Source organism: Pyxicephalus adspersus, chromosome 3 (assembly GCF_032062135.1).
Source record: "Pyxicephalus adspersus chromosome 3, UCB_Pads_2.0, whole genome shotgun sequence".
Lineage (NCBI taxonomy): Eukaryota > Metazoa > Chordata > Amphibia > Anura > Pyxicephalidae > Pyxicephalus > Pyxicephalus adspersus.
This window is the reverse complement of record NC_092860.1, coordinates 34,173,675-34,199,261: the sequence shown is the minus strand read 5'-3', so window position 1 is coordinate 34,199,261 and position 25,587 is coordinate 34,173,675. Positions and strand designations below refer to the sequence as shown.

The window sequence follows — 25,587 nt, the reverse complement described above, 5'->3', positions numbered from 1 at the left end:
CGTTTGTCCTACAAATTTAGGGAAATATTATAGCTGGAAATATTTGTCAATGAATGTCAGACAATAAACCTGCTAGTGATGAGCTCCTTCGGAAAATGGTGGTTGACTGGAACCTATGTTGATGGAGAACAGTTATAGAACAATCGAAAAGGGTCAGAAATTCTCAGGTGTATGTTCCAAGTCAATAGCCTAAAGTATTGAAAGAAAAGGTTCAATACGAAAGATGGGTAACCTTTTTGTTAGGAGAGCACAGCAATGGTTGCCTGCATGTTTATGTTATACCAGGCTCCTATTCAACTCCATCGCTTCCCTATCACATTTTATCAAAAGTGACAGAATGTAGATACCTAAATATAACGGCATAGAGACATACTTTTTTTGTATGTACTGGTATATTTTCCTCACATACACAGTCTGATTTATTAAAGTGTCCAAGAGTGGATAACATAGAATGACATGGGAGTACCTTGGCAATCAAGCAAACCTGGAATGAATCAAATCCAGGAGCAAAAATATTTAATAGCATAATACTAACTAATAGCAAAACATTTCCAGGTTTGCTCGATCACCCAGGTTATTCCATGATAGTCTTCCCCAGTCAATTTTTTGGGATTTGGTAGTGAGGGGTTTGAGCCTGTGTTAGGTTTATATTGCTGTTGGTGTCCACATTAGAGGTTCATTCTCTCTGTTTGTCCTGGGTACCATTGTAATCACAAGATATAAACGAAAACCCAAAATGATGTGTTATCCCCAGAATATTGGGTGACATGATATTGGGAAATGGTTTTGGGTGACAACTCACTTTGGAGAGACCCTTTCACAATTGTCTCTGTTGGACTCGGAGTAGGGGGAGATCTCCACAATGGAACATACAGGGCAAAAAATTCCCTGTGTATAACATTCTCACATCCAAAAGTTAAACATTTTTGCCTTTAGATAAACTTTAAATACAATTTGTCTCCAAAAGTATTGTTTATAAAGTTATAACACAAGTTAAAGTTATAAATCAAGCTTATTTGTGAATGCTGGTGAGGTGTTTGTGTTTGTGACATAGTAGCAGTAGCTGCTAAAGTTTAGTACGTATCCTATTATTGTTAACAGTCCATAACATTTGTGTTAATGTTTTGTTGCTTCTTTATGACTTACTTCTTCACAGTTTGCAGGACAAATTTATCGCCAGCACACCTCATCATCATCTTGATAAGGTAAGACTCACCCCAACCACAAATGACCTACTGCAGTTATTCCTGATTTCCCAGTGTTTTTATACATCCAAGACATGCAGTTAGATATGCACTTATTGACTGTGCCAGTTCAGTGATAGTTATGTCTTCTGCATAGAAAAGATGTGAGACCTCCATGCTTGAAAAGTCAAGTCAAGCCAGTTTGGATGTGCAATACCAGAACCTGCAGCTTCCATCATTCTTAAAAAAATATTGCTTGTGCATGCCAACACTTTATTTTACTGCTTTTAACAGCAGATTATATATTGGATATATAGGGCTTGATTGATGAAAGCTCCCCAAAGACTGGAGAGGATACACTTTCATCAGTGAAACTGGGTGATCCAGAAAACCTTAAATTGATTTCTTAAAAGTAATTTGCTTGTTGTTAGCAAATGTTTTCAATCCTTTACCATATTCATTTCAGGTTTCCTGGTGAAAGTGGAATCCTCTCTGGCTTTTGATAGCTTTTATAAATCGGGCCCTCAGTGTGGAATTTAATACAAAAACATTTTTATATAAAGGTATTAAATTACCAAGAAACAGACATACCTCACCCACAGACCTAAAACTAAAATCTGTTTTAGTTATTCTTTTGCTTATAACCACAAAAACAGTAACAGATATAACTAACACTGTAAAAGTGCAATTCCTGCAGCTAGTTTTGTGACCAATGCTGGGCTTTTGGAGCAGACCCTGGGCACAAAATATAGACCTTGGCCCTGTTTTTTAAAGGTTCTCCAAGGCTGGAGAGAATACACTTTCATCAGTGAAGCTGCGTAATCCAGCAAACCTGGAATGAATTTCCTAAAAGTCATTAGCTATTTGTTAGCAAATGTTTTCAATCCTGGACCAGATCTATTCCAGCTGTGCTGGATCACCCAGCTTCACTGATGAAAGTGTATTCCCTCCAGCCTTAGAGAACTTTAATAAATCAGGGCCAGTAAGTTTACATGTTAAAGGCACACACCAAACAATTGTATTAAAATCCGCTATTCTAACACAGTGCTGCTACACTAAATCTCAGCCTGACCTCATATGTAGCTGAACTACATATGTGTTGCTAAAACTAATTCTTATGATTTTCAGAATCCCAATTTTGTGATTGGCCATATATATGAGTCAGGAAAATGCAGGTCAAGTTCTTAGAGAAGAAAGTTGTATATCTCAGGATTGTAAATAGTGGATGCATCCCACCTAGAAGCTCTTGGGTAGGTTACTGTAGGTTATTGGACAAAAAGGCACAGGGCTACATAGGAAGGATACGTGCACTTTAACGTCATAGCAGTATGTTCTGGATAGTTCTGATTTATGTTTTATGCTGGTCTTTATTACCAAGTTAATGTTGACAAAATTGGAAAGGTTCTGTTGAAAACTGAACTGCACCATACATAACACATTTGTATCCAGCTGCTGTTTTGCCTGTGGTGCAATACTTTTAAAAGCAGCCTACTGCATTCCACCACAGCCACATGCACAAAATGGTTTGAACATGAATGGGGGGATTTGGGACTGTGGTAGAACTGGGTCTGTGGAAGAACCCTGTGGTTGCCTTGTATATGTTGTAGAACAGAAAAATTGTTAGTACAGTTAGTTGCTTTGAAGGGATTTATTGAAGTTCAGACGTATCGGTTGTTTCAGTTGTCTCAGGTCAGGCTTTGTAAGCTTGTCCTTCCTTCCTTTTAGATCCTTACCAGTTGTTGTCTTGGGTCATTACATAAAACAGGCTTTTTTCTTTTTACATTTCCTTCCTTTCCTTGAGATCCTTACCACCTATCAACCTGCAAACAAACCATGTAAAGAGGTTCCATAGCCTGTAGATGAGTTTTCACACACAGAGTACACACAATTCTAGCTGAAGGGACCCTTGCTGAGTAATGACACTTTTTCTTTTTTAATTGTAATGACCTTTTATTCAGAAAAAAAAGACTGCACCATACAACACTACATGTGCAGAATCAGCTCCTGTACAATGTGGACCACAATAAAGAGCTCTCGGTAAATATCACTGTTAGCATCTCAATGTACCAGCAAGCAGTGAATGGCCACAGTGTGAACCTTCTTAATAAGTTCCTGCTTCCCAGTGATTTATGTTGTGCTGAATTAGTTTTATATACTTTTAACATTATAATTATTACTCTTAACAAGCAACTTCTAACTAGATGATAAATGTAGTCATTTATGTTTAAAATGAAAAGTTACCTGTGGATGCTTTTTTTTTCCAGATATACAAAATATGTAATTTAAAACTCATAAATGTTCAATAACTCTATACCGTATATACTTAAGTTTAAAGCAATCCGAATAAAAGCCGAGGTACCTAATTTTACCAAAGAAACCAGGAAAAACTGATTGACTTAAGTATAAGCCTAGGGTAGAAACGCAGCAGCTACTGGTGAGATCCAATATTCAAAATAAATGGCAATATATTTGCATCAGCTTATACTTGAGTATATACAGTAAGTCTGGACAGACAGGGAATAAAGCGTGTATTGGAAAAAGTATAAAGAGGCACACAAAATAATTATACACACACTCTGTACACACTCTTTTTTGTCAAAGATTCCATTTAGAATTCATTGCTGTTTGGTGGTCATATTGACTCAATGACTGTCCAATCAAAGTAATAGTGAGTATGGTTGAGACAAACTACAATAATGTGGCCAGAGTTTTTGAGCAGTTACAAAAAAAGGTGACTGTTTTAAGCACTCTGACAATGTTGTAGTTTGTACTGCTCCTAGTGCTTTACCTGCTGCTGTCCGGTGTCCCTGTTATTATTTTTACACAGTATTTTTATAGTGCTGACATATTGTGCAGTGCTTTAACCACCTGGGCGTTACACTGATGTCTAGATTTCTGTACCAAAAGCGTTACAGGTTTTCATGAAATTTTTTTTTTTTAAATTGTTGACCTGTAACTTACAGAAATATGTCCGAATAGGGGTCTAGTAGATATAATGAGTATACTGTATAGTAATATATTTTTCTAAAACACCTCCCTAGTGTCCGTCACATACCTATAGACAAAACCACATAAATACATTTTCTATTATTTTGTATTGGATTGGATACAGGACTTTGTATTCAATCCAATACAAAATGAGAACAAAATTCAAACTCTCATTGTAAATTCCTGTATCCAATCTAATACAAAATACATACTTTGTATTTATTTTTAATTGAAACTCATTCATTAATTTTGTATTGGATTGAATACAAACTCCTGTATCCAATCCAATACAAAATGAATGCATGAGTTTCAATTTGAATTTCCCGCACACGCACCGACGTCATCGCGCACGCACGCACAAGAAGCCGACCGGCTTTTTTGTTTTCCTCCGCCGGCCGGCTTCTTGTTTCAGAGAGCACCCGGCGCTGGAAGGAGAACGACGCGGGACGATCAGCGGGACCAGGTAAGAAGCCGGCCGGCATCTTACCGGTCCTGCTGGTATAGGAGACGGCACCCGACGCTGGAGAGGGAGATCGATGCTGGAACACGGACCCGACGCTGAATGAGCACAGCGGGACCAGGTAAGTGAGATTTTAATATAGTGAGAAAAGTACGGGGTTAACGATAATTGCAACTTTTTGTTTTAGCACAGAAAAGTACAGGCTTAACGGTTGGGAGGTTAAAAAGCCCATAGTCATGTCACTATCAGTGTCTCACAATTGAATGTCCCCACCTCAGTCATATGTCTTTTAATACAGTGTAAAGTCAAGTTTGGGGGGAAGCCAGCATTTTGGTATGTGGAAACCGGAGTTCCCGGAGGAAACCCATGCAAACACAGGGAGAACCTGCAAACTTCATGCTGGTAGCGTCCGGGCTGAGACTTGAACCTGGGATCTAGTGCTGCACAGACCAGAGTGCTAACCTCTGAGCCACCGTGCTGCCCATAGTATGAACACAAACTGAGTGTTGGCTTGATTTTTGTATGTGAGCCTGGTGCAATAACCAACAATTTCCTGAATGTCGCTGTATGCACTCCTTTGCACTAATTTTTTTTTTTACAGTTCTTTAATTTGATGTGTTCTCTTGGCCCCGTCCATTTGCCATACTGGTTGTTTTGTTTTTTGTTTTTTATGGGTGAGCTGGAGCCCCTGCTTCAACAGATACAAAAGCTGCAGGAATAGCTATGGCATTATTTTAACTGGCAATCGTGTATGGTCTTATGTCACCTAAAACAGGGGAAAAGAATTAATGCATGCATTGTTTTTTCAAAGTCCAAACAAAGTTATGAATAAATTACAGTCTACGTGCACATATATTTTATTACAGAAAATTATTTATTATTTGTATAGGAGAAAGGGAGAACAGTACAGTTCTGTTTCTGTATAAAATTTTTGGACCTAGCAAACATCTGCCATGGTCCTAGTGGCATCATGTGAATGACTCTTCAGCTTGTTCAAAAGCCAACAACTATTTGTCATTTGCATTTGGGTACCTTGCCTTTCTGTACCATTAGTTTATTTTGGGCAGATGTGTCCTGTTTTACAATGTGCGGTGTCAAAAGGGATTAGCAGCAGTTTGCTGCTGATAGTATCTACATGGATGTGATGTGTGGTTAATCATTGAGGTGTTTAGGTCTTTAAATATCTTGTCTGGTCAATATTTATTTAGTTTAATCTGCACAGCACAGGTGGTATCCACCTAACCCCAACCAGTAATTTCTCAATAGTTGATGTTTTAAAAGCATGCAATAGTAATGAATGCTAACTATACATATAGAAATTGCATAGGAGGTACATTGGTCTCTCAAGCGCCAATCTCTATATTATAGGGGATATGTGTTGTGCTACTTTCTAAAAATTGTTTTTTTTTTCTCCGGTATCAGGTCAAAGAGGTGATTTCGGTTATACACTGTGACCATTGCTTTGCCTTTTTTTTCCATATTGCAGGTTCATTTTAGGACCCAGTTCCTGCTAATTTATGTTTTCTATTTAATGAAAAAACCCAGGCCCAAAAGTGTGAATCTTTGTTTTTTTACCATATCCATGGCTTCTTGGCCAGTGCTTGCGATTTCTTGTGTCTCTTGCCATAGCAGATCAAAAACCTTCTATTGGCCCCAGAAATGTGTGGCTACACATTATTTTATGCAGGGTGCAGTAGTAGTTGGCAAATGGATACAAAAAATTGGTACATACTCTGAAAAACTTTATACATTTGCTATAAAGGCAACTATATCTCTGTGTAACTAGAAATTTGCTTTTCAGACTGTGACAGGTGACCCTTTAATAGTTTTTCTATGGAGCATATACACACATGCTAACACTTATAATTGGTTGAATCAGCGGCTAGGACTCTGGCTTATGCAGCTCTGGGTTCCCAGGTTTGAATCTTTGCCAGGACACTGCGTAAAGTTTGTAAGTTCTCCATGTGTTTGCGTTCATTTCCCCTTTCCCCAAAACTTGCAGTTAGTTTAATTTACTTGCCCCCCAAATTGAACATAGATTGTGTGGATGATGTGATTTTTGTAGGGACATTAAATTTATAGCTGTGTTTTCCTTGTATCTATATATTTGAATATTATGGTTCTGATTTATTAAAAGTCTCCAAGACTACAGAAGATAGACTACTAGGGTGATCCAGCAAACTTGGGATGGATTTTGTCAAGGACATTTGCCATATAGTAAACTATTTTAGTAAATCCAATCCAGGTTTGCTGGATCATCAAGGTTCACCAATGATAGTCTACCTTCTCAGTCTTGGGGAGCTTTAATAAATTAGACTCAATTTATATACAAAGGTGTTATGCTTTTTTATTATTTGCACATAAAAGTATAATTATCAGATTACATTGGTATATATTCATTGTATATTTGCTATGGCTTGAAAATATAAAGAGAGAACACGGAACAGTTTTGTTATTTGGTTTCTGTTTAGTTTAAAGAAAAACATGAAACCAAAAGGGAGTGCTGTAAAATTAGCATTTGTGTTTTCTTGAGGAAGAGATTTTTGTTTTTTTAACAGAAACCTATTTAGATAGGATTGCGTTTGTCACTTAGGAATGGGTTTGTGAGTACACGTTAGTGTTTACCTTAGCACCAAACAGATTAAAGAACATTATTGCCATGGATGAGCTGTAATGAGGGCAATATTTTTTCTCAAGAAGAAGGCTTACTGTAATATGGTCTAAGGAGGAGACCGTGAGAAGGTGTGAACTATTGTCCAAACCCCCATTGATCTTGCATTTCCAAAAGTGAACGTCACATTGTACTAAAAACAACAGGTTTACTTCCTTACATTACATTAACATGCACACTAGAAGAAGCAGAGAAACAGCTGCTTCTTCATGGGGGTTCTAGGAAGCAGCCACTTTAATTTGAAAGTAGTATCTTTTCATCTTGTATTGTGTTGTAGAGTCAAAGGTATTTTAGAATTAGAAGGGGAAAGAGGATCTCCCATAAAAAAACTCCAATATTTCCTACGACCCCACCCAGTAAAGTTTATTTTAGAAGAAAAAAATAAAAATTTGACCACTGTTAAGTCTCTTTGCCCTGTCACTGGCGACGGCACTCTCGCTTTAACATGCGTTCCAAATATCATGAAATTGCCCTCTTCTACATTGTACATAATAGGTTTCAACGTGGTTCATGTCTTTATTCATCAGTTAAAAGGTTGTAAGTACCCTAATCACAAAACTAAGTTCCTAGTACTTTATCAGCTTACACATTTTTAAAGGCTAGTATGTGACACCATGGATTGTAGGGATCTCTATTTATTACCTACTGATCTTCTTCACAGAGCATTGTCACCGTTACATTTGAGGCCATTGGAAATGTGATTGAAGAGAATCTCCATTTATTTATTCAGGTAACAAGAAACGATCTCCCAAAATGCATTGATTGTGTGTTTTTATAAGCTATTATTATTCATATTTTTTTTCACTTTTCAGAATTTGCTTTGGGAAAAAAATGTGAAAAACTGTAACGGAATTCCCATGGAGGTTATAAGATTAAAGGTGGGTTGTGCTAATGTTAAAGGGTATGTTAGGCTAAACTGGTCTCCGCTCATATTTGTTTATAGTATACATTTAATCAGTATATAGTGTAGTTTTATGAATTTTATGGTCTTATGATGCAATTTTTTGGGTTGAATTTGAAATGTAGTAGTGATACATAATTGGTATTCCATATTGTTTGGTATCATCAGTAAAATAGGAGTAATCGATAGAAAATATCAGATAAAGTATGTATCTGCTGCCTTTCCGCTGCCAATCAGCAACTGCTTCTGGGAATGGCTTTTAGATATAGGATATAGGTGCTGCTAGTCAGGGGCAAAATGCATAGCCTGGCCTCTACCAAGAGTTGACATATAGAATGAACCAGTCTTTAAGAGCAGGTTGGGATCATTGAGGAAGGGAAAGAGTGTGGGAACAGGCATAAAGAAAGCTATAAAAACTGATGGATAGTGGAGTAGAGCAGTGGTCGCCAACTTTTTGCAGCTCACGGACCACCAAATTTACGGACTAAGGACAGCGCATGCGCCGGGAGCCGTGTGTCACTCAAAGAGGAAGAAACTTCCCCCATAGTGACGTCATGATGCCAGGACCCGCCTCCTCTTCCATTGCACCGGCCAGAGCCGCGGACCACTAACATTTTCACACGGACCACTGGTGTGTGGCTTGGCGACCGCTGGAGGAGAGGATGACATATCATCCATCTCTTCCAGAGAAAAGGGAGCAGGGTCAAGATATACCTTATGTACTGGGTTTGTATGTATCACAAGAGGGTGTTGCTAAAATACCATTCTACTGGCAATTAAAGGAGTATGCAATTAGTTGAACTTATACACTTTATATATTCCCTGTTTGAAAAAAATAAAATGCTTACTGTAGCATGCATTTTTTAGATTTTTTTTAGATTCTTCTTTTTAGTTTTATTAGTTTAACATATTTTAAAATAAAATAATGTCCTGCTTTATGTATTTATACTTTCCCCCTTGTAATTATTTTGTGACTTTTGTTCAACATTAGTAACTTTTATCTTCTTTGTCTAAGCAGGGCCTGCTGTCAATAAATGAGAAATCAAACCAAGTGATTATACAGGGAGTTCATGAGCTGTATGATCTAGAAGATACACAAGTGAACTGGCAGGGGGAAAGACTGAATCGCATGGTGTTTATAGGTAACTCAATTTTCTGGTCTTCTTCATATTGTAGAATAGAGGTAGTACAAGATATGGGAACCATGGCTCCTGTGGAGCAAGGCAAGATATATTTACCATGGCTGGGTGTGCTCATGTGTTTTCATGTATGTGTGTATAGAGATGTAATAGAGAAAATCATGAATATTCAGTATTATTAAAACTAACATATTACCTGTACATATAAAACAGGACTGAAGTAACAGGAGGTATTTTTAACCCCCCTTAGGAACCCAGTACAAACTATAATATGGAAAGTGATAAGCACCCTGCCAAACCAGCTTTATCATCTAAAAAAGTAGGGAATGTAGAATATGATAGGTAGGAGAATTAGAATTGGTTATGACAGAGAAAGATGGCTAAGGGATTTTGAAAAGGTTGGTTTTTGAGGCTCTTTGTCATTGTGTCAAAAGTGAGGGTAAACCTAAACAGAATGAGGAAAAAAAAGTAAGTGTGTGACTGAGCACAAAATAAAAAATGCATTTGCAACTCTTTTGCCATCTGGGAAGTTTGGGTGAAAAATACCAGCGCTTTCACTGGGCATCTGAAAAACAACAAGATTGGGAAACCATGGCCAAAAGGGAATGTTTTTCTGATCATTTTTTTTAAACCTAACATTTAACTTTTTTACTTTAATGTAGCTTTTACTTTCCTGAAAAAATAAAATGCCTTTTTTTTATTATTTACAGGGAGACATCTGGATAAAGAAATACTCAAACAACTGTTTTTATCTGCACTGGAAAATTGATGACCATTTTTATGATTATGTCAGTTTTGCATTTAAATGGTAGAAGCAAAGGCAATATATGGATATATAGGTATTGATGCTTAAAAGCAGTGCTATAAAATGTACTGATCCACTTAAGAGAAATTGAAAATAAAGAAGAATAAACATTTGTTTTGTAAGACCCCTGAGATGTAATCATTACTTCTCTATGATATAACTGCTTGCATTATCATTTTCAACTGTCACTAGGGTGTACAAAAGATGAATTTTATTTTTTTTATGAAAGTATAGTATTCCAAATTTAGCATTTATTAACCTTCTGACTCAGTCTTCACTTTAAAGTTTAGTATCGAGTGTGGAAAAAATGCATAATGATCAGATAATTGTGGATACAAAAGCTGTACTTTTTCTGTGCCTACCCTTGACATGACTTGACTGATGGTCATTTATGCCTGAAGCTTGCGTCTAATTTCATCAAATATACTTGTTTGCATACCAGGTGTAGTTTACAGTTGGCCTAAAGTGTAATGGTGGCAGGACTATGACCATGTAAATATTTATTTTTACAAGACATAAATGAGCTTTTAAACAGGCACCCACTGACCTCTGTAGCTGCATGTATTGTGGGGCAAATAATCCTTAAAGTTCAAAGTTGGTAAAGTAGATAAAGTAGATAAAGCATAGCTTTGTTTTCTCCCTCCTCCCAGCAGTTACTTGGAAACCTTTCAGTTATAACATTTCTAATTTAGAGCAGTTGTATTTGCAGTTACATGTTGCCAATATGTACATACTTAAATGTCCATAGCCTGAATACATGTTAATTTTAACATGTGTTAGGATATTAGATTGTTAGCTCCTTTGGGGTAGGTGTTGAAGAGTCTAGTTACATTTTATTTGTAAAGCACTGCAAAAGAATCATCATTGTTAAAGAAGGAAGATAAATTACAACTTTGCCTGAACTGTTTTACTTTCCGTATTAGCTTCTCTTAACAAAGTTTATTACATTATTAATATATTAGCCTGTATTCAAATAAAAAAGGCCAATATAACATACATTGATTCATAAGGTTTGAAAGGAGAAAAGTATTACTGGAAAAGATTTCAGGAGGTAAGTAAACGATAATAATTGCACTCCTCTGTGATGTTGAGTGACTCGATGCATAGTATTCCAGTATTTGCCACTTTTTTAATAGAATTCACTTCACCAAATATAGATTCTGTGTGTGTGTGTGTGTGTGTGTGTTTGTTTACAATGTAATACAAACTCTTCTTCTGCATACCTGTCGTAATGATCTGATTTGTGGAGAGCTTTTAGCTTTATGTAGTTGTCCATAATTGCATCGTAGGTTTAAAATGATTCATTGATCTTCACTGTCTTGTCATATCGGCATCATATAGACATATTCCTAAAGATGTTCTTGCTGGGTCCATTCATTCTGGGCCGCTTTGAGTACAGATGTTTAAAACAATGGATGAAGCAAGAGTTTGCATGTGCAGCACGAAAAAAGATCTTTTCAGAAGTAAGGCTATGCATTGCCTTGTTTGCGGGCACAAATATGGGACTGCTGGCCATTAATTCATTCAGTTAGGCATTTCTGGCTCAGAGAGTGACTAACATTGAACAAGCATGCAGGATAGGAGTTACAATTTTATTATTTATGATTTACTGGCCTATAAAACTGAAATTAGGGAGAGGTTGCCTCGGGTCCCGAATTTTTTAATACCAAGTCAGGAGTGCCCACTCCAGTATTGCGGTGCTCGGGTTCCTTTGTGTATGTTAATGTTAAATTTTGAAACAAGATCATTTTTTTCATACATTAATGTTTTGGGTACAGATAAAAATATTAAACCTACAAAATCGAATGATTCAGTTACAAGGACAGAGAATGGGAGACCCAAAGTAATAAATGTTAAAATTTTAGCTTCTCTTTGTCTGTAATATTTTATGGATTGAATCAAATTAAATGGTTATCAGAACAAGCATGCATCCTTTCATTATTCTGACTTTCCTGTTGTTCAAATATGTTCCACCTTAGTAACCTAAAGTGCTAAAATCTGCAGGCCAGGTAATCAACTAACACTTTCAGAACAAGGTCAAGAAGAGCAGCTTTTTCATAAAAAAATAATCTATACCTAATAATACAATTGGGATCAGTATTAGAAAAAAGTGCTTGTATTTACTGACATCATAAAAAGTCGGTCATATTCAAAACTTATATGATTTCATGAGTCAAATATTCCATATGTTTCAATCATTTTAATATGCTGTCATTAGAAAGTCATGGATTGTTTTTGAGCATATAAGAAGAAGGTAACATAAGAATTTATAAAGGCCTGGGGCACCTTCGAAGGCATCTCTTGCACTTGATGTCTTTGTTTAAGTCTACCATATGAAAAGCACTATTTGAGAATAGTTATCATACGAAGTTACTGTGGAGGAAATTTAATTTTTGTTTTGATAACTGCACACAGCAAAATAAGAAGACTGAAAATCTCAGACAAACAACAACTCAATTCCAGGACAGGTCACATTTTAGTTATGGTAGTAATATGAGCAAGTGACTTAATGGTGGCCAATGTGACTTAAAACACAAGTTCTCAACCAGTAAACCGTGTACCTCCAAAGACACTTCTGCTGTTTAATACATATTTATCCTACCTGGATTGATATTTATTACCAAATATAAACATTTTTTATTAGATAAAAATCCCAAGAAGCTTTTTAAAAAACTTGGGCCAATTGGCAATTAATACAAGCAGTTCTTGGGATTATGTAAACTGCATCAGAAAGCACCTTGTAAACACAAACTTTGAAAATGGCTTCTGGGCTTGTAGCTGTAAAGCAGCAATCTAAAAGCCCAATAAACTAGGGAAAGGAATCACATTAATCCACAATGCAGAACTAAGTCAACAACAAAGCAAGGTTAATTTATTAGAACTGTTAGGTGTGTTCACTTTCAAAGTAAATTTTCACTTAGTGATTACGCTGCAACCAATTAATAAAAAACCTTTGAAAGGGATACCTAATCCTAAGGATTTTAGTTGCTTGCACACAATTAGATAATTGAAGTTTGCACAGCATTTCCTCATTCACTAAGCCTAAGTAAATTTTCTCCTGGCAAAGTAAATTTTCACATAGCTTAGTAAATGAGGTGACGTTAAGCTGACTTTCAATTTTCAAAAAAGTTACCCTTCCAAATGCTTGTGTAATCTTAGAAATAGTGAATTTTCACTCAGTTTCACCTTATTTAGAATGAAAGTGAAAATTAATCTTGAAAAATAAACAAATATCTTTAATAAGTGAACATGCTTTACTGAATAAGGTTCAGGGGCTTAAACAGAAAAATGTACATTTTCGCAATAGTCAGATCCCAACCTCAGTTCCATTGAAAAGATGTTGCATAATCTAAAACTAAACATTTAAGCAATATATTAAGAAAATATCCTTTCTCTGAAACATTTTGTATATGACGTAAAGTTACCAATTATACAACCACTCACATCATCTTCCATTACTGCACATTTTAATTTTGTTGTTCACTTCTAACTTGATGAATATTAATTTGTTATTATGCAACACACATTTCAAGTTTACTGTACACAATAAAGTCACTGCATGTTAACTGTATAATAAGCGCTTCCCATTCAAAAAAGCCCAAATTATTTTTCTTGGTTTTGGATAGCGTGGGATTAAACTTTTTGGCATGACTTACACTTTAACCCTTTTGTGATCATGGCCACCCCATTCAATATAAATAAAGTGTATGCATGGGCAAAATGAATGTTGCATATACAGAACTGATGATCATCCAGAATTCCAATGTACTCATAACATCATGTTTGGGCTGAGAACACTGAAAATCATTGTTAGTCCTACCTGATGGATTGCAATTCTTCACCCATCGCTCTCTCTCCCTTTCCACGTGGATACATTGATTTTTTTTTCCAGGAAAACAATGCTGCTGTCTACAATACAAGAGCTTTGCTACACTGAGGCTGATTTATTACAAGAGTTGAAAAAAATAGCATAAATAAGTGAAGATTCCCATAAATTATCCAACTATGTAAAATACAAAATGATCTCTCAGCAGCTGCCATGGCAGGAATTATACAAGCCCAGCAATAAAATAATAAAAACAAGGTAAAAAAACATATTTTAGGATATGTTGGGAAGGGGGATATATTTGCATAGCGGTTAGACATGCAATTTACAAAATACAAAGCCTTTACTAATAAATCCCCAGTCACTGATTCATAGCCCTTTATTGTATTATTTATCTAGTACTTTAATCTATTAGGGCCCATTAACACATGCTTTATGCAAAACTACTATATTGGCTGTTGATGCCTATTGTGGTGCCCATGCCTATACATTTTCTCCTTAATACACACCCAGTCCACACTGCTAAAACCTGACACTTTACCAATGTAAAACAACAAGGCTTACATAATTTCACATTCACTGTACATTTTCAAGCCAGGTCAATTTATTTTTCCATTTATTTTGGTGTACATGAATCACATAAATTACACTTGACATATATCATTATACCACTATATACAATATATACCACTTTACGTGCCGAGCTTACAATCTTATATTCTTAACTGCTTGGCTGTGAAGACTGTGCTGTTCTTTATACCGTATACTCCACACTGTATGTACACAATATGCTGTGTGTAATATATTTCACACTGCTCGGCATTATATACTGGTCTGTAAAAAAACACCACACATTTTGTCTGTATTCCTTTTACTGTTTTTTTATATTCATTATTTCTTTGTATTATATTTATTACTTATTATATTTATGCCAAACATATGGGACATTGTACACTTTAAGCTACTCACTTATACAATGTGCATTAGTAGGCTGTATACATAGTGTTGTCTAATATATACTACATTCTGCTCCACTAACATAGTACTTCTGGGTTCCTACTATTATTTGGTTTGCCCCCTCAAAGACCATCATCCACAGTCCCTCTCTGCTGTCCTCTTCATTGCACCCCCAGCTACCCCCATCTGCACTGAATTTATTGGATGCTCAAGCTATTTATTTAATAAATCAATTGTAACCAATAAAGTTAAATATAGTTTTCTATTTGTTGCATATTCATTTTTGATACCTATAAAATGAGTGACTTGGATGTGTCATTTGCCTACATACTTTAAGCTAAAAAAAAGTTTCTATAATTTAAAAGACAATTTAAAAGACCTTTCTATATTTTAAAAGACATATTTGGTAATACAGTTTTTAAATACCACAAATATAATTAAACATATGTCATATGTGTTCAATTCTACCTAAATATGTGATACATTGTATGTCACAAACTGTTGAATAACTGTAGGCTAGATCAGCGGTCGTCAACCGGTGGTCCGCAAGAAAATTTTGATGGTTCGCAGCGCTGTCCGGTGCAACCCCCAGAGGGGTCAGAAGAAGGACCCCGATGGGGGGAAGCCCACCAGGCAGAGCTGCGGACCCTGTCTTCCGTATCCATCACAGGCTCAGGGCGGTGGGCAGTTTGTTTACCTGGACACAACCCACCCACACTTCCATTGCAGGCTTGGACATCATTACATCACAATAGGGAAAGTTTCTTCCCCTTTTAGTGACACACGGCACCTGGTACATGCATGGTCTGGAGCCCGAAAATGTAGTGCTCCATAGGTCCGAAACGGTTGGCGACCACCGGGCTACATCTTTAAGGGCCCCATCATACCTGTACAGTGAGCTGCAGTATTCCACACATTCATTAAATTAGGACAGCCTAAAAATTTTTAACTGGACGTGTTTTTTCAATGCACATTACACATTCTTATCTTTGCAGTGATATGTGCTGCAACAATTTTAGGATGCATTAACAAGGTGCATTGGGATGCAATTCAAAACGATCTTGCACCATGCACTGTGGTGTGAAACTGGGCTTAAGCATTAAAGCTTGGGAATGTTAAGGTTTAACACATTTATTTGTATATTTGTGAGTAATTCATGCCACATTGAGCCCATGGATTTGGTTCCACCCTACAACATTTCCCTTTGCTAAAATATCACCAAGCCCACCAATAAATGGGACAGCAAATGTCCCAGTATCACCAGCAGATCAGATTTGGCCTAAAGCTCATTAAGTTCTTTGTGTTGCAGTAAAATATGCCACGCATTGCAGTGAAACATTACATGAACTGCACTGTTGTTGGTATTAACTAGTGTTTATATAGCACCGGCATATTACACGGCACTTTACAAAGTCCATGTGCATATCTGACCCTCAAGGGGCTCACAATCTTAATGTCCCTAATGTCTTTAATGCAGTCTAAGGGCAAATTGGGAGGCAGCCAATTAACCTAACTGCATGTTTTTGGGATGTGGTAGGAAACCAGAGTACCTGGAGGAAATCCACACAAACATGGTGAGAACATGCAAACTCCATGCAGAAAGTCCTGGCTGAGATTCAAACCTGGAACTCTTCGATGCAAAGGCCAGAGTACTAACATCTGAGTCAACCGTGCTGCAAGAAAGTCCACCATGAATTTTGCATAATGTAATCCCACAAGGGCACAAGATTTCTCACAAGATTTCTTCCACACCTATTTTGTGCCCGACTATATTACTAAATGGGAAAGGGATCTACGGCTCACATTCTCTTGGGGACAAATAACCCACTATGAACCTCGTTGTTCATAAATATTCAAATAGCAATATCAGGAGATGGCCTTTGAACTTCCTATGCTTTGGTACGCATTCTACACACCATCTATCCCAGGGACTCGGATCGCTGTTGGCACTGTGACACAGGCCTTGGAGATTTCAATATTTTTTGGGAGTAAGTAAAAAAAAAAAAACTGATCTCACAGAAATTTGCAGAAGTACACATTCCCTTTGAACCAGGTTTCCTTCTGAATCAGAATCAGCTGGATGCATCTAAAGCATGTATCCCTGAATAATGGTGTCAGTTGAGTTCTCCCATGATGGCACAATGGTTTTTCCCAGATCCAAAATATACAGTTGAAGGAAGGATCTCACATCTACTTTGAGAGGGGTCTTTCACAACTATTGTTTTACTGGACCTCCTTTTCCTTCTCTATAAATTCTCCGGATGCCTTGTCCATTGACCTTTCTTGTCTTAACTGGCTATGGTTTTTCAGGAAAAGTCTTTGGAGATTTTAGCCAGGATATTTTTTTTTTTTATCTATTTCTTTTTCCTGACCTATTCTGTCTTTTCGCCATCTCCCCTACCTCTTTCCCTCAAATCCCTCCGCTCCCTCCCTCAAATCCCTCCACCCTCCTTTCTAATTCTAGATTATTTATTAAAAATCTAGACCAGGGGTCATCAAACATTTGTGGCCACTAGGCCATTTCAGGGGTGGGCAGGAGCTCGAGTCCTGCCCTAATGGCTCTGCCCCCCACTTGGAACACCCCCTTAAGGGAATTGCCTCTCCTCCGCAATGCATACGGAAGAGAGCTAATGTTTCCAATTTACCCCAGTCAGCATTATTACTTCTGCTGCCTGGGTAAATAGGGAACATTCCCTCTCCTCCGTAAAGGGGCCTTAAAGTGTCGTTAGGTTTATTCTATAACCATTAAAAATAGCAAAATGGAAGCACAGAGAATTGAAATTCACAAGATGTTTGCACAATGAAATCCTTTAACATCAGTTTTCTGGTTGCTATGGGTGACTGCATGCAGCACCAAATCATTTACCCAAGCTCCCATATGACTTCTTTTTAGCTAGATGAAAAGGTTCAGGAAGGCAGGATGGATTATCTTTTGATACACCCTTCCAGAAATAAATATATCACATTACATGAGAGTTTCTCAACCAGGGTTCCCCAGAGGTTACTAGGAGCTCCCTAAGCAAAGAGCAATCTGTGCCTCTCAGGTCAGTTTATGATGTTATAAGTAAGTTATAACTTACAGTGTTCATTTTTTTAAACTTGGTAATTATTTCACTGGTCAACAAACCTTTTTTTCCCAAACAAATTAAAGTTATTTTAAGTTATGTTTGATGCACAGATTCCAAATATGGTATTGTTTTGCTAGATTGGCTCTAGTTTTTGAAACATGAAAATTAAACAAAATTAAACTACATATGCATACGTATACAAAATTAAATTTTTGAAACAGGTAATGTCAATATATTCTATATTCACTTTATTTACAGAACTAATCACAATGAAGTCATTGAAAAACTCTGTTTGTATGATTTCTTTTTATGCTGATGATCAGGACAATCACGTTGAAGGCTCCAGCAGTAGTCTGCCACCATAACACCCATTGACTCGTTAATGATGTTCGCTGCACATTTTTTTATGTTTTCCTTTGGAGGCCATGTCACTTTTTTTCCAGTGATCCTGCTTTGCTCTACTATCCCACAAGCAGATGAAACATGGGTACTTTGTGTATTCACTTTGCTGTCCAAGTAGGAAGTTCACCATTTTTAAATCAACACATTTAGACCATTGGTGTTCATGATAGCAAAGCTTTGGTAAGACCATTTGAATATTTTCATATTCTTCTTTAAGTTTTGTTGAGTGACCAATTGGAATTCATGCAAAGCTGTTCCCATTATGCAGTAAAACAGATTTCAAACTTCGAGTGGCACTGTCTATGAAAAGCCGCCAGTCTTCTGCTCGGGATTCTGGTACTCCTATATGGGCTAGTAGTCCAGGGATGTTACAACAGTACACGAAGTCTCCATCTTCACTGAAATATGGTAGGAGTGTCACCTCTCCAGTCCTATAAACCGTTATTTTAACTTCTGGTCTTAGACAGTTCTTTTTTTTTGCCTGGATGCTAAAAGTTCAGATGCTTGTTTTGACAGACTTAGGTCACATATTAAACCATTGAGCTCTTCTTGGGAGAACTGCTGGTTTGATGAAACACTTCCTTAATATTATATTCCACTGCTAACTCCTAGATTACACTCCAAACCCTTTATATATATTCTCCATGTTGTATACAGGAATATCAGGGAGTGTACTGAACACTGGTATGGGAACATCAGCACCATGCGGCAGAGGTCATCTTGCTGATTCCAAATCAGGGTACTCCCACTTGTTTTCTTTTAACAATTGAAACCTTTTACATTCACGGCACAAAAATAACAATCATTATGATGATTTGTGGGTTCTCGCCATACCATAGGTGCACCAAGTTTCAAACTTTTCAGTTTTCCATTTTTCCACTGACGTAGACACTCTACACAAGTTTTGCATACCCTATGGGGAGCCCAATACTTATCTTGGTCCCCCAGTTTAATGCCAAAATATGCAAGATATGCTTGTTTCACAAATTCTGTAATGTTTCCTCTCTGTTTTTGCTGGGAATATTCACCACAAATGTAGCAAAATACATTAGGGTCATTTAAAAAACTTCTTCTTGTAGAACTCATATTTATGTAAAAAAAATGTATGAATAAAAAGAAGGCAAATAAAAGGTACATGAAAATAATGCTACAATTAATATAAAAATGCAAAATATCAGTGTAAATAAAGATTGATAATAATATGCTGTGTTAACTTTTTGTTGGTAAAATCGTCTATTCTGATTCCTGTATAACAAGAACTAGAGCCAATTCAATGAAACTGATGTTTCTGGATTCAGCAGACCTGATATACACTAAATATATTGAAAAATTCTTGGCAAGTGAAAATTGTTGAGCTGTGTTTTAAAAATTTTACTAATACTCCTGTATGTATTTCATGTATACATTTCATAAAACTACTACCTTTTTGTAAACTAACACTGGTCTAAGGAGAATCAAACACACTTTTTAACATTCTATGTCTATCATGTTTAGCAAACATTAATGCCAATTGTTGCCAATATTATTGTTTTTTAAGTAGTAGTCAAAATTGCTCTGGTCCATAAGGAGTAAGCAATATGAAAGCTGAAATAGACATTAATTTTAATAACACAATTATTTAAAATGATTACAAAAATTAGAAAAGAATCATTTTTTTGGTTTTGGTCAGTAGACATTGGACACCTTGCTGGCCCAGCTGCCTTGTATATTCTATAAAAGGAAATGAAATGCAGCTGGAAGCCTTTTAGTAAACAGACACCCAGGTTTCAGGTAAGACCATTGTTGGTAACACAAAGCACACATCTTTCCTTAACATTGTATACTGAGAAATGAGAACTAGAACTTTGGCATCCATTGGGTAATATTTTATTTAGACTAAAAAATCTCATGGCAGTTTTGTATGAAATTATTGGGAAATTCCAGCACGTGAAGGTGGATTTTCTAAAGTTGACTATTATTTGTATAGTACTATTGACAACGTATGGAAATACTAAGTTACTTCAAAAGTTACACCTGTACCCAACAAATTGTAGCTAGTGAAGCTTTCTATTAAAGTTCACTTGATTGGATTCTAGTGGGCAAAACAATTCTTTTTGAATCCCAGGTTTTGAATCATAAATGTAAGTGTTTACCCACTTCCTCTGGCTGTGTTCCATTACAACCATGACTGTTTTTGGTGCATTTCTCTGTATAAGAAAATAGTCATTCAGGATAGGGGTATATTTACACCTTGGCAGTAAGAGCCTGGTATACATTGACCCCAGCTTGTGTCTTGAACAAGTTGTTGATATTCAACATCCTAAAAAGTGATGACTGTCTTTAAAACAACCTGACCGCTGGATTTATTGGGGTTTACCACACTTTTTTTTATTTATTATTTATTACAGAAAATAGCGAGCCTGCAATGTGCTTTAAGGGCTTACAAACCCTTTCTATTGGCAAAACAATTAAATATGCCACATATTACTTCTAGGTAAGTGATTTAGAATGCATGGTAGTCAAATGATCACCGCTGCAGGCACAAAACTAGCATTTCTTAGGAGGCCAAGATGGCAGCATCCCATTAGAGGGAATGCTGTTAAATCTTTGAAAAAGCTGACTGCTCACATAGCTTGTGGCTAATTTACCAGCTGCAGCCTATGCTTACAAAACCTTTGGCCAGTAACTTTTGAGCAATACGTTGGTATATGATTGCTGTCAAAACAACTGAAAAACCGATGTCTTTCGGAGCCTAGCAAAATTTTGTTTGGGATAACACACATGCATAGAATAAGGTGGTTGGTTTGTTGCATAAAAATATCTGCCTTGATATAAATGGCTTCAAAATGTGACAATGTTTGGCCTCTTCATTTTGTTGGGCTTGTCTAGTACACTAAGCCATGCCAGATGCTAAAATGTATCTTGCTTGGCCTCTGTTGCCTTCAAAAACAATGGCAAAAGGACTTTGAACACTAGAACTGGTAAGTCTAAACACTTTTGTAGTCAAATAATAAAAAATCACCACTGTAGTACTAAACATAATAAAGAGAAATCTAGCATACTGAGGATGGGGAAAATGACTTTTAAAGAAATGGTAATCAATGTGAGTAATGGTGAAGACAGGGAAATGCACCCTGGAAAATAGCAAGCATGTGCTCCTGCATGGGTTTTGTAGGTGTGCTGACAAAATCACTTTTTTATTGCTTGTACACAAGAAAAACATGTGGGAGCCCATCATTCCAGCATTAAATGTGCTGCTTGGTAACATTCAGCCCTCAAAACTGGCCTTGCTGTAATCTCCAATCATGATTTAATCACTAATACATTTCAATACATCTTCTTTGCAGGTTGAAAGTCCATCTCCTAATAAGTTTACGCCACAAGACTCCTTTGCTGCTTCAAATATGCTGTCCCATTTACTTAGAGCTCTGACAAATTTCTCTACCTGGAACATAAGCACCATGGAGATGGACCAGAAGCGCATGGAAGCGAGATGGTATACAGATGACCATACACTGAAGATTGGCATCATCACCACGTTAGGGTGTCTGATTATCTTGGGGAATTTATTTGTACTGCTAGTCATTGCCTCATCTGTTTCTGGATGGTCATGTAACAGCCGCTATATCCTTATCTCTTTGACTGGCACGGATGTCACGTTGGCTTTGGTTGTGGTCCCACTCAACCTATATGGAAGCCTTGTGTTAGAGCCAGGCAATGAAGATGATGCAGATTCTGCTCTTGGATCTTATTGTCACATAGTGGCTTTTCTAAATTCCTCTGTGTTTGCTTCTTCTATCTATTCCTTGGCCATCATTAGCCTGGAACGATATGTGGCTGTATTTTATCCCTTGCATTATAACCGAGTAATGAGTCGCCGCCGTGTCAAGTTATTAATTGCAGCAGCCTGGTTGCTACCTCCTGTCTTTCTGATTCCCATTTCCATCCCAGGAGGCACAGTGATTCATGTCTATTTTTCCAGGGCCTCTCTTATCTGTAACCCAGACTATGCCAGTAATGTGGCTTACTCTCTTCTACTAACCACCGTCATATTTTTTCCTTGCTCTGCAATAGTCACGTTTGCCAACTTGCGATTATGGAGAGTTGCAAGGAAGCAAAGCAGAAGGATGAGTGTGTGCTGGTCTGGCAGAAACAAGATACAGAGCATCACCACAGTGTGCGAGAATTTGGAGGGCAGCAGGCCAGTTCAAATAATCAAAAGCAGGCGTTCAACCAATGAAATAGGGGACAGAGGGCCACGTAGAGGAGATGCTGCATCCAGGGTGCTAATTCCTGTGGTTTGCGTGTTCTACATTTGTTGGGCCCCATGCATGGTCACTATCCTATATAATGGTAAGACCCTTATAAAAAGCAATAATGTATGTATTTAGGATTTATGTATATTATGTATATTAGGATATAATGACTTTATGTATTTGTGTACAAGGGTTAGAGCTCCTGTTGAATCTTTACTGTTATCTGAGGCTCCAATAAATAGGTTTACCCCCTACTTCCTGTCCCACTGATGTTTTACCAAAGTAAATGAGACATTTTCAAATGTTAACGGACAAATAATTTTTTTTTATTAGGTGAATTAGGGGGGTTTTCAGATTTTTCTTACTTCGGTCTCATAAAACCATTATTAGCAGGACAGAAAATGAAGGCTACTGTCCAGCCCTGGATAGCCATAAAAAACAGATGTAAACCTTTCCCACTTTATTAAAAACCACAATGATGTTTTCAAAAATGTTTTTGACTTTGCATGGGAATTCATTTCAAACAGCTGTCTTTTTGTTTTAAATATTTTAAAATTATAGTATATAGTAAAATATAGTAAGTTTCTGGACTGTAAGTAGCAGTTTCTGGACTTATAGTTTAGTTGTGATTGATAACACTTGGCTATTCATTGGCAACCCCGGCACTTTTGGAGTGCCTACAATATCAGAAAACTCAAATTTCCTTTAAGCCAGAAACTCAAAGGATATTTGCCCAAAAGCAAAACCCCTATGGAACCCTATATTTGCATGTTATGCTATTAAAAATGACAGGCTTGGCCTTATACCAGTGCTCCCATCTACCAAAATTGTTAGACCATGCAGAAATGCATATGTACATCCTTTTCTTTGTGGGTTTAATAAGTAAGTAGTTGGGCCTATCTATGACTTGGGGTAGAGATGGGGGTATAATTAGGGATGATTTGGTTAGAAGTGTTTACTAAATTTAAGATTTAAGATTTTTTCAGTCTATTTTGTTGCACAATAAAATCCATGATGAATGAATGGGAAAATTAGTTGGGAAATGTCTCAGCAAATAAGAGAATAAAAGAAAACTTCTGTAGAATTAAAAGGGTGACAATTACTAATCTTGTTCAGAAAATGCTAGTTGCTGGCTATCTCTGACTAGACATCTGGAAAGTAAAAAAAAAAAAAAAAAAAGCGCTCAAAAAGAGATGAAACCATTGGACCAGCAAACCAGCCTGGGGATTTGATAAGATTTTTTTTTTTTTTTTTTTTTTTTTTTTTTATTAGAAATAAACTTATGTCAAATTAAATTACTTCTGTTGAAATGAAACGGATGTGGTTTCTTCCCCCTGGGTTTGCATGCAACAGTCATCAGCAGGGATGGACACTTTAGTCAGACTTCTCAAGTAAGTGATTTATGAATTTAAAAAGTGTATTTAAAAGCCAAACTTTTTTTGTAATTTGCAAAATTGGAAGGGGATGGATTTGAAACTCACCAAGGCTTGCCTTGCTATCAGTGTCTTGATGACCTTTGTCACCAGGAATGAACAATATCCTAAGAAAAGAGTTTTATTCCCTCAAATTTTATCCAAAACAAAATTTGATGATTTACAGTTAATGAATGTATAATTTGTTGGTTTTGAAAAGAGGAATCTGCCAATTTTTTGATTATATATATTAATTGCTCTCTAATGTTTCTCAGCTATTACACAGGAAAGAGTTCCAGAGTGGGTGGAATTTGTAGCCTTGTGGCTTCCAAGTGGAAATGGCTTCCTTAACTGCTTTGTATATTTCTGGATCAACAAGAGCTTTCGACACAAATTCAGACAACTAGGAAGAAAGCTGTGTTGGCCTGGCTTCTGGCCGCATCAGAAAAGTTGTAAAAAGACTCCGTGTCTCATAATGACCAACAATAATGCTGTAACTGTTTTACAGGAAAGGTCCTGCAGTGTGTCATCAACATGCATGCTTCTTCCTGATTCAGCAAATGCTCTTCTATAATATCAGAGATGGCTCCTAACTCTTCTTAACCTATCAATACCATCTATCCTAACCAGTGGTGTCTGCTTTTCCAACTGTTCTGTAACTTGGTATGCATATAGAGTTTTAAGGCTCAACTAAAAAAAAAAAAAAAACAAGCATTACAAGCATGAATGTTTTCCAGATTCCACAAGGAATACTTTCCTTAATGTAATTTTACTAAGTTATGGCCATTAGGATTTTGGAATGTGACCTTCTGGTATTTTAAATATTAGGCATTATTTGTAGTTGTACTCTGACATGTGGTGCAGAGGATGCTATATTTAGGAAACCCAAAAGAAAATAATTTATGAAAAATCCTACAAGCAGTAAGAATATTTTTGCTGCTGGATTGGGGCTATGGAAGTTTTTATATTTATTTTATTAATATTGTAGAATGCCACCCAACACAAATTGTTTGGTTATTACATTTCACCCTTTTGCTCTCCTGCAATGAATTATACTGCATAATCTGAACCGGCAGTGGAGCATTCTAGTCAGGTTTTTAGGTGCCATTCTGCTTGTGTTTGGATTCAGGAGAAACTGGCCTTTGGAATGGTCATCCTGGTATTCCAACTGAATAAAGCCTGATGGCTCTGTAGGCATTACAGTAAGAGTAGAGTGGAGACTGAGAAGAGGTCAGCATGGCGCTTCACTGGTGGTAATGTACTGTTGGGGACAGGCCAGGGAAGAAATGTTAGCTCCATATTGGGCATTGTTGGGCAGGCTCATTCTAAATGGGACCCTTACATTTGAATTGACAGTTACATTTGTTTTGTACTCTTTCTATAGTGGATGACATTTTGCTTGCAATGTTCCATTCATTTGCAGAAGCATACCATAACAAATACAATTAAAATATTTGTATTGCTCGTGGAGCACTGGTAAAAAAAAAAAAAACAAAAAACAAAAAAATCTCCTGGGGTAATGTGTTGTCATTTATGCCC

At 36.8% G+C, this 25,587-nt stretch overlaps 2 protein-coding genes across 2 annotated transcripts in view; both read left to right on the top strand.

The window, feature by feature from the left end:
• The window catches only part of LOC140326011 (zinc-regulated GTPase metalloprotein activator 1A-like), a 42,353-nt gene extending 32,081 nt beyond the window's left edge, over positions 1-10,272 (top strand). The window contains 5 exon segments of the mRNA XM_072404189.1: positions 1,157-1,205; positions 7,965-8,033; positions 8,116-8,181; positions 9,223-9,346; positions 10,054-10,272. Of these exon segments, the coding sequence (XP_072260290.1) occupies positions 1,157-1,205; positions 7,965-8,033; positions 8,116-8,181; positions 9,223-9,346; positions 10,054-10,112 (367 nt within the window). The 3' untranslated portion in view covers positions 10,113-10,272.
• Positions 10,273-21,733: 11,461 nt separating this feature from the next.
• LOC140327687 (probable G-protein coupled receptor 21) lies at positions 21,734-25,587 on the top strand. The gene is made up of 2 exons (XM_072407051.1): positions 21,734-22,733; positions 24,324-25,587. Exons 1-2 carry the CDS (start codon positions 21,785-21,787, stop codon positions 24,620-24,622), a joined length of 1,248 nt encoding a protein of 415 aa, XP_072263152.1. The 5' UTR covers positions 21,734-21,784; the 3' UTR covers positions 24,623-25,587.